The 10,290-nt window shown below is 34.8% G+C and overlaps 1 protein-coding gene across 2 annotated transcripts; it reads left to right on the top strand.

Moving 5' to 3' along the window:
• Positions 1-1,970: 1,970 nt before the first annotated feature.
• Positions 1,971-6,673, top strand: LOC132623538 (uncharacterized). Of its 2 annotated transcripts, none has more exons than XM_060338318.1 (9): positions 1,971-2,235; positions 3,017-3,591; positions 4,442-4,547; positions 5,289-5,412; positions 5,682-5,898; positions 5,972-6,059; positions 6,285-6,326; positions 6,407-6,455; positions 6,557-6,673. In XM_060338318.1, exons 1-9 carry the CDS (start codon positions 2,172-2,174, stop codon positions 6,618-6,620), a joined length of 1,329 nt encoding a protein of 442 aa, XP_060194301.1. In that variant the 5' UTR covers positions 1,971-2,171; the 3' UTR covers positions 6,621-6,673. The 2 variants fall into 2 exon arrangements, with proteins under 2 accessions (XP_060194301.1, XP_060194300.1); XM_060338317.1 differs by having other exon boundaries at positions 1,972-2,235; positions 4,439-4,547.
• Positions 6,674-10,290: the final 3,617 nt, after the last annotated feature.

The following is a 10,290-nucleotide window of genomic DNA, read 5'->3' as shown; positions in this document are numbered from 1 at the left end:
GAAATTAACTTATTTTCCAAGAACACATTTTCCTTCATACCGAACACACCCTTATTATGGGATAAAAAAAATTCGCTAAGGTGACACTTATTATGAGACGAAGGGAGTACCTTATTTCTTAATCCTTTTATTTAATATTAGCTGCTTGACCGGTGTACATTTTTCTGTTTAGGCGGTAATATATGTATTTTGCCTTTATAAATAGAAGAAGTTAATTAGAGGGAAAGGGGGCTTCTAAAATAATAAAGATTGAGAAATGACCTGATCGCCCGTGGCTAACAAAGAGAAGAATTAACCAAACAGAAATTGTTAATAACCAGAAAGTAATTCGAACTTTGTAGAAAATAGAAACTTGATTCATGAAGAATAGACCTGAAGCGAGTTACTTATTACAATATGCTATTACTACTATTTTTTGGTACCTAACGGATTCATGAATCGCCAGTGAAGCACCACCACACTCGGGGGCAAACTAGAACAGAAGAACAGACATAGAAGAACAAATCCTCCATACAACAAACATAGGCTATTTCTCTAGCAATGACTTCATGATCTCGACCGACTTTTTCAAAGGTTCTCGGGTTTCTTACTTTCTTTTTATCCACAGACAGCACAGTCTGTGTAAATAATCTTGAAAATTTGAGCTCTTTGTGACTTCCCTTTAGCCCCTTGTTGACTCCATGTAGATGTTGATCCCATGAAATAACTGGCATAGATAGATAGTGCATCCAGGTTTTCAGTTTGCCCCATTGTCTCTGGGCATAATCACACATTACAATATCCCGGTTCTATTTTTTTTTTTTTCAGAATCAGACTATTAAATAGAGTTACACTTCTGAATGCAGAAAAAAAAAATGGAGACATTGAATTACACTTTTGATCCTCATATTTCAAACGTTCACATAAATTGAAACATTGAACTTTATAATATATAGTAATATATAAAATAAAGAAATTGAGGCCTTAAATTTTGGGGGCCAAGGTATTGCTTTAGTAGCTTCCTCATTAAGCCGCCCCCGATACTAATGGGTGGAGGGGGAACTAATTTATAGTAGAGTTTAAGACTTATAACTGATCTAATGGACGAGATTTAATCTTGATTTGATATAAGTCATGTGTATTACATTAGTTGAGCCACACATAAAACAAGTATCTTACCTTGGAGTACAAGAGAATACAAGAGAAATACATTTCTAAAAATAATTCACAACTTGTGAGCTTGATGCTTGCTGATGTATTACTCCCTCCATTTCATAATAACTGATAAGTGGTGTTATCATTTTTTCCTTTTATTCAAAATAAGTGGTGTTTCATAAAATCAAGAATTTTTTTCTTCCAATTTTATCTTTATTAAATAAGTGGATTTTTACATAACTAAGAAAACATTAAAGAGCTATACTTCTTTTTTATGGCATTTGATTAAGGGGCAAGTTAGTAAAAACACTTTATACTTTTTAGAAGTGAGTAGTTTTTTTAAGGGATGTGCCAAAGCTAAAGACACCACTTATTATAAATCGGGTAGAGTTATAAGCCTAAGAGGACATTGAGCCCGTTTGGACCGGCTTATAAGTTGGTCAAACCAGCTTATAAGCCATTTTTGACTTATTTGAGTGTTTGACAAAAATAAAAAACAATTTAAATTAAGTTAAAAAGTACTAAAATAAGTCAAAACCAAAAAGTTGCTCAACCCCAACTTAATTTTTTTTTTTTTGGCTTAAAAGTCATTTTGGTTTGACCAATAACTTTATCCTTTTATTTCTTATATTTTCTGTTAATTCCAATACTACCCTTACTTTTAAAAACTCTATAAATACTTTTATCCAAACACGTAACTGCTTATTTATAAAATAGTTTTTAGTACTTCAAGCACTTATGCTTAAAAGCCAATTTTTTCAGCTAATCCAAACAGGCTCAAGTTTGAAATTCATTTTGGAGTATGTATTAGTAATAATGATTCCGTCCCATTCATTTTGGACTAGTTTTACATTGAAAATGATTACTCTCCCTTTTTCACGACTCTTCCTCTTTCCCGCCCAAAGTGTACTGTGACTTTTCTTTTTCACGACTCTTCCTCTTCTCCCCCATCAAAAAAATCTATAATTAAACCTAATAATCTATAAAAAAAAAAAAAAACTTAATTCTGTCTCTCTGCTTCCCTTCAGTAATTTAAGATGGAAGATGGAGGATTAGGCATCCCACAAGAGAGGCAAAGAGATACCACAAGAAAAACACAAGGTATGTCTTGATCACAAAGCAGTGCTATTACCTTCTTTCTTCACACTTTCTCTTTTTATTATGAGCCTGCTATTAGCTCACGGTATCATTTAGAGAAAAACAAAGCACAATTAATTAAAGATGCTCTTCTTAGTTAACCCAATATAAGTAAAGGGAAAATGATCAATTTACAAGTTAAAATAGTTTTGTTATTCTGAATATCAAAGAAAAGGGAGTTCTTAATATGAAAACTGTAGGAGAAGCATGAGTTATTAGATGAAACTTTAAGTGAGATTTGTGAAGATATTCCAGAAATTAATCAAAGTAGGTGGAATAATAGGTTTATAAAGATATTACTATCAACTCCCTCAGTCCCAATTTGTTTGACACTTTGTTTTTCGAGAGTCAAACTTCTTAATTTTGACCGTGTGTTTGAACATAGATTCTTTAAAATTTTCAAAATAATATTTACATATTTAGAAACTAGTAAAAAATACTAAGTCACCATAATTAACAATTTTAAATATTTAAAAGACATAGGAAAAAATTATGGTAAAAGAACAACTCGTTTGACTCTCGCAAAGCGAAAAATGTCAAAAAAAAATTCCCACGGAGGGAGTAAATAACTAATATTGTATCGAATTAGAAACACTAATGAATTAATTGTTGAGTACTAAAACACTAGTAATAGGTATTTGTTTACTTGGAAATGAAAAGTAAGATTCTATATATATTCCTTCTTCACTTAGTATTCTCTATTGAACTTCTCTCTTATTCGTTCTATACATTTTTACAAATGTAGATTCGCGACAAAGTAAAGAGAAGAGGCATAGAGGATATGACTATGATGAAGTGATGTCATCGTCAAGGGGAAAAAATGATTCCATAGAAAAGGAAAGGAACGGAAAATATCTAAGGTTGACGCCTTCACTGAATGATAACGGTGGTGGTTCAAAGGAATCCGAGGGGAAGCCATCAAGTAAGAAAAAAATGATATATACCGAGACACCATCACTGGAGCTTGAAAAGAATAATTTAAAGAGGGGGAGGACTCCGAGCGTCCCACACGAGGAAGAGCTATTCTACTTAAGTGACAAAATTTGGGGTGATGTTAACCAGGATCATGAGATTAACCAACAATTTACTCGCCAGAGTAGTACTTCTTCTTCTTCCTTTAGGCCTTACAACAGTTTGGATCCGCGACCATCGGATAGATTTTTTGTGGGAGAAGTAGGGCTAGCCTTAACAGCTATCACTAGGAATCAGTCTAATCCAGTGCAAGTAGCTCTTGAACAATTTAAATTACTTTCTCAAAGCCTGAATACTAGGAAGAATTATGGCAACCAAATACTGGAGGCATGGATAACCCCAAAAAAGGTATAATCTTTTGTTTCTGTTTCATCTTTTTATGAAGATCGATTTCCATTACTTCATATACTAATTTCCTTCCCACATACCTTCAGTATCATGTACCAAAGCTGCATAATTAGTTTGTTTTAAAAATTGCCTAGACTTTTGTGGTGGTTGCATATTAATAATTCAAAGTTAAACTGATTATTGGCTACCAATTATTCAAGTTGTGGTTCGAAAGGTAACAGGTTTTGCAGATCTTTAAGTTTGCAAGGGTTTTAAATATATGCATAAACATGTGTAAAGATTTTTACAGTTCTCATGTTATTAATTTCCTCTCCTTATTGCACAAACAGAGCTGATTTAGTGTGTTAAACAACTTTTTCTCTTCAGCTGGAACCAGCGATAAGAAATATATTTTCCTTATCGTCCTTCACTGGTTACCACTTGGTGTGTGTATGTGTAATGGAAGGATCAATGGAATTTTTTTTTTTGTGTATTCTTTAAGTGACGTGTAAAGTGAGAATTGGGCATCTCTCGTTTCTCTTTTTTGGGACAAAAAGAGATTGCGTCTATTGGGACCTAAGTTGTTTAAAAGCAGTAAAGACAATATTCTTTCTGCATATTGACACGTTAAGCTGATGATCAGTTGTTTCAGCGTGAACTGTCTTTTGTTCTTGGTTTAATAATTAAGTTGTATATCTGATGCCTGTTGTTGAACTTCTAGTCTGTTCAACAGTACTGTCATATCATATAAAATTAGTGCGCAATTTTGTGATTCATATTTTGCAAGGAACATATGCAAAGCTAAAACTTGTTTGTCTTGGTACCGTTCAAGTGTATATATTTTCTCTTACGATCACTTTTATGCAAGGAGGAGCTTTATGAACTAGAGGAACAAAAGATAGCAATGAGCTATTTGGACACGAAGATAAAACATGGACGATTGGTTTCAGATGCCTGTAATGCTAGCCATGGTTTTGGTAAGCTTTCTATCCAGCTAAATATCTAGTTTTCATTGGGTGTAAGGGGAAAATTAATCTTATATATGTACTTGTTATTGGTTGGAATGATCTGAATCAGCAACCTTTTCACCCGTGATCTGAATCAGTTTTTGAACGATTGATGATCTTTTGGTGCTTTCATTTTCATTTTCCAATTCCAAGATCAGTTTATCTGCTGGTACCAAATAGGGTTTTGCATGAGCATCAGCAACCTTTTCACATGTGGAGTTTCCTTTCCAGTGACCTCTTCTTGGGCCTTGCTCTCTTCCTGTCCGCTTTGTCAAGTTAATAAGCAACTACCTGGTGAAAGGCGATTCCCTTTGGGGAATGTAAAGGAGCCAGAGGTTCCGGGTTCGATACCCCGTAGCGCTGCAGCGTGAAGAGGGATAATGGGGCAAGCCCCTGTGCGGACTGGCTGTACCCTGGCATAGACAATACCTTGAGTAGTGGGACCCAAAGGGGATCGTCACAGGTTCCATGAAGAGTTCTAATTCTATGATTTGAGTCATGTGACATGCAAATATCCACATGCTCAAACAAAGATCTTACTTTGGAAGACTGACAATATTACCCCTGTATTTCGTTGTATCCTCTCTTTAGTCTCATCTTCTTGGAGCCTGATGCATAAGTGCAAATTTCAGATTTAAAATTCATGATGCCTCTCGTATTGTTTTTTCAATTTCTTCTGCTTCTATCATTTAGTCTGTCCTAAATTTTCAGGTAACGAGTTTTCCCAAGGAAAACAGGGTTTTTGTAATATAGCAACTGATTACGGACTCAAGGAAGATAGACCAAAGGCTATAAATGGGGGCACAATTGGATGTTGGAAACCAATCACTGGAAAGTAAGCTTTTCTATTATTTCCTTTTGTTCCTCTTTCAAGTTTTTCCTTTTTGACAGTATTACATGCCTTGCAAGATGTACTAGAATCAAGTAAATTTTAGGAAAGTCTTCTGGTAGGAATTCCTCAAGGCGTATTATTATGGGTTTTCACCGATCTTTTCATTAATATTTCATCTTCTTCTGTTTTGCTGCTGAACCTATATGATGACTTCTGGTAGTTTTTACATTTAGTTTCTTGTCTAACTGATGACTTGCGCTTTGAATATTCAGAGCTTCAAACACGAGCCCCCATTCTCAAGAGAGAAAGAAAAAGAAGAAAAGGAAGATCAAAAACCAAGAAAATCATTGTGACTCATGTATACCATCTCACGCTTTTGCTAGTTTTAAGGAGATCAATGAGAGTGCCACTTCATTACCTGATGGAATGACCGTTGAGGTGCTGGTGAAGGGAAAACCAGACGGAAAAGTAGCTTCTCCAGGAAAGCAGGTGATCCTATTTGAACATTCAGATAGAGATGCTGCAAATGTCGTGCTACTGACTGATCCTTTCTTTTGTCCAGGTCAAAATTTATTTCACCCTCAAAGTAAAAGATGCTGAAGACTTTTTTGCCTCAATCATTGGTGGAGCTCCCTATATACTTAATCTAGGTCTCTCTCTCTTCTTCTTCTCTCTTTACTCATACACACACTGCTCTGTTAGTTGTCTGGATAAACAGATGAGGAGTGTATATAGTTTAGGTGGATTTTTTTTGTTCTTCATGTTTTCCGATAAAGTTCTCATCACTCTTTTCCCTATAATAAAAGTTGTGACTCTGCTCCACCATTGACATTAACCGATTATCTCTTTAAATTTTTATGTTGATGTTTGATCAGGTTACGAAAAAACGTGCAAGGGATTGAGCATTGGCATTGAAGGTAACCATGTTCATGGACTGAAACTATTTCCTTTATATCTTAAGCGTTCTATTATGGGTGGCTAAACTATAATCTTACAGGTATGCATGTTGGTGAAAAGAGAAGACTCACTATTCCACCATCTTGGGGGTATATACACACCATTGCTGAAATGCTCATTTTTTAAACTTCTTTGTTGTGATTCCAACACTTGAAACATTTCTCTGCTCTCATGCCTTATGTCGGTGCAGCCTTACACAACTGCCAGACTCATGGATCCAGTATGATGTTGAATTGGTTGATATATGTGAATGAAGATAATATATAGTAACTCCACAATGAAAGGAATTTTGCCAACCCCTCGCAGAGGTAATTATCTGAAGAGTTGTCTTAGCTGGTAACTGCATTTTTCTCAGCTCTTGTGATGATATTAGTTTTGTAAACGGAAGGTATTTTTGTTTTTTGATTGCTAACTTTGCATATTGACCCATGAGAATTGTACCGTGAAATGGCGTACTTGTCAGTGATTGCTCTTCGAGCAGTGGAAGCAGCCACTAATGCTTGCAATAGGGTAGACTGTCTACATCACATCATCTGGGGTGCGGCCCTTCCCCTATTCCCCGGACCCTGCTAACGCAGGATGCTTTGTCTACTGGGCTTCCTTTCATTTTACTCAAAATTGTGTTACATTATTATTTCTGTGGTAAAAACTTACCATCAGTTGACTATGCATTTTAATGGTTTCTGTGATCTGCAGTGCAGACTATGTCTTTAGGCTAAGAAATATTTCCTTTCTATCCCCCCTCTTTCTCATCCCCCATTCTTATTCTTAGCAGTGTATTTTCCTTTCCATTTTATTAGCTGAACTCCTGTGACTGTTGTCCTAACAAACTGGAAAACAGTCCCGGCTTTCAGTCGTCAAACTGCTTTTCAGTAGGATGTCAACTTAGAATTTGCTGCAGCGCAGATGTATCTTGCTGCAAGTTTATTTTCTTCCAGAACAATCTGAACTCAGAGCTGATATAATAAATAGTTCTCCACGTTCACCATTAAATTTGCATACTTAAAAGTGATTCATACCTCTATGTAGGCTAAACTGTTGCTTTCCTCTCAATATTGGAAGGTATCAACACCTATTTAGAAATCATGAGCTTCTCGATCAGTTTTAGGTTCCATTGGAGCTATTTTTGGGCAACTCTTGTTTTCTAGGCAGCTTCTTGTTGTTATGTTACAATAAACTCGGGGTATAGGTAAATATCTGATACAAGCACATATAATTTCTAACAAGTACATCTAGGTAAATGAGAGTCCTTGTAACCAGGAGGCTATTTAGGTTTTCACTTTGTATTAGGGGCCGTATTCCTCGTTTGTCTGCATTGAGAGGGATAGCGGGATGTAATTGATGAATCAACAAATTCTAATGGGGACTGTCATCAATTGTCCGCAGCTAAATGAAAATTTTGGTTTCTCGTCCTTGTCCTTATTTTGTTATTCTGTTTGTCCTTGTCCATTCATCTAAGAAGCATCCAAGATTATACATTTGACAATACCATTCTTTTGTTCATCTATAGGATCATAGGATGGAAGAATGATCTTGGCCAACAATAGGTTTTGCTAGTGTTATCTGGAAGTGGAAGGTGTGACTAAAGCAATCTGCCATGTTTTTTGGGTTGTCTTGAAACCATTAACAACTATCTTTGGTGGAGATGATGTCTCTCCTTTGCAAATACTTAGTTTGTTTTTATATCTGAAAATTTATTGTTGACTATCATTTCATGCTTGTCATGTAATTGCTAGCTTCATGCTTTAAGCGCTTCGCATTATATGGCTAAGTTAGCCAGGCTAACCAAGTTCTTGACTTGAAGGTTTAAGTTGTGTTGTTATCTTTGCTGCAAATTTATGTAACTGTGCAATTCAAAAAATAATCGGGTATCCAAGAAATATGGAAAAAACCCTGCCTGGTTTTCATTAAAATCTTGGTAAGGTTTACTTGGGTCCCCTACCCTAAGCGCTGGTCATGACCCTAGATTGAGTCATGACCAGTGACAGTGACAGATCCAGGATTTTCAGCTCGTGGGTGCTCGTTTCTTTTAATATAAAGTTACTATAGATCACATAGTATAAGTACACAATTATTTAAACGTGATAATTTAAAGAGTTGGTGAGAAAATTACGATTAATATTATCATTATACAAAAAAAAAATGACTTTTCACTTTTTGGGAAAAATAATGAATTAGCTTGAAGGATTTCTTAGCCAAATTGCCAAAATCTCTCAAGAAAAATAATAGAAGTGATTGGACAATGATTTTTTCCTCTTTCTATGTTCACTAGAAATTACATAAATGTAAAAGGAATTTGTAAACTAAATGTAAAGTAATCAAAGATAGTAAAAACTAAGTACAGAACTCTATAATAGAAATAGGGATTGTCAATTAAAGATGACTCTGAATTTTAAAAAGAATCGTCACACCAGGGTGTGAACCCTCGACTTGGACCAAAGATACCCCCGTCAGGCCATCCATCCATCCGACCAGAGCACCCAATAGGCTTTTTGTTCAAGTTCATTAACATATCTATTATTTGAGCAGTTTCTATATAGATATATAATATACGTCGGAGTTAATGGGTTCCCGAGCAATGGTAGATTGTGCATGGGTCTACCCTTGCCAATGGTGGAGGTAGAGAGGTGTAAGGGGTTTCAATTGAATTTTGTTGAAAAATTATACTATCTGACCGGGTAAAAATATTTCTTTTGCATATATATAAATCGTTGAATCCCCTTGGCATAAGAATATTTTTTTAATCGCCTTATTTGAATTTCTATCTCCGCCACTAGTCATGACAGTTCATTCCTTCTTTCACAAACAATCGCAACTGATATACTAATGACATCATAATTGCTTACATATACACAAGCTTGCTCAATTACAAAATTAGCTTAAGTCATACGAGTAACTGAACTTTTATTGGGCCTGAGAAAATTAAACACTTTTGGAAGCAAGAAAGAACCAAGCGTTTAAAAGAAGACAAACTTTTAAATGTTTTGCAGTTATTAACACTCACAAAATACTCATTAATTAGTAGCTAGAATGCCAATAATAGTCTAGCTAGTAGGGGGATTTGTATTATTGGGCTAAACCATCCCAAAGATGCTGTTAACACAGGGGCTGATCCACCTTTAGGGTGGGGGTGTCACCCCCTCGATTAATAAATTTTTTATATACTTGTGTTATAGTTTGCTTAAATTAGGTTAAATATTTGATCCTGCCACTAGGGTGTACATGGACCGGGTTGGTTCGAATTTTTTAAACACCAAACCAAACCAATTGCGTCGGGTTTTTAAATATATACACCAAACCAAACCAATAAAATTCGGGTTTTTCAACCTTGGGTTTTTTTCGGGTTATTCGGTTTTCTCGGGTTTTTCGGGTTTTTTTTCCGGAATAGTCTTGATACAAAACATATAACTTTTACTTCAAATATTTATTTAGTTCTAGTAAGATACAACTACATAATTAAGGTGTTTCTTAAAAAAATAACACAAAATGTGAGAAGAGTGATGACATTGTATTAAAATATTCAACAAAAGCTAATAAAATCGGTTAAAATAAATATTGCTAATTAACAAGCCATAAAGAAAATGACCATAATCTAAAAATACCAACTCATGCTAAAATAAGTACGGCTAATAGTATTAATTACACGACAAAGAAAAAAACTTAAGTTATGTATTTTCACTCTCTAAATCAATTATGCAAAACTAAAGAATAGATATCCAACATTATTGTCATTCCTAGTGGTAAATTGAATTTCTTTTGTTAGCATTAGTGTTGAGTTGGTTTTGGTTTGGACTTTATTTGAGTTACTAACATCCATAGGATATAAAACTTATTGATATTCAAAATTCTAAGTTCAAGCTTGAATAATATGATAATGGATGAAAAAACTACGAAAAAATTTAAGAAATATTTATAAATTACATT

This window comes from Lycium barbarum, chromosome 12 (genome assembly GCF_019175385.1).
Source record: "Lycium barbarum isolate Lr01 chromosome 12, ASM1917538v2, whole genome shotgun sequence".
Taxonomy (NCBI): Eukaryota; Viridiplantae; Streptophyta; class Magnoliopsida; order Solanales; family Solanaceae; genus Lycium; species Lycium barbarum.
Note: the sequence above shows the minus strand (reverse complement) of the source record. Positions and strands in the feature narration are given on the sequence as shown.

Bases quoted from the DNA above. Each gene is read 5' to 3' on its own strand.
- LOC132623538 (XM_060338317.1), top strand. From the start codon at position 2,172: ATGGAAGATGGAGGATTAGGCATCCCACAAGAGAGGCAAAGAGATACC. The intron at 5,413-5,681 runs GTAAGCTTTTCT...TTGAATATTCAG, and splicing joins TGGAAACCAATCACTGGAAA to AGCTTCAAACACGAGCCCCC. The intron at 6,327-6,406 runs GTAACCATGTTC...ATAATCTTACAG, and splicing joins ATTGAGCATTGGCATTGAAG to GTATGCATGTTGGTGAAAAG.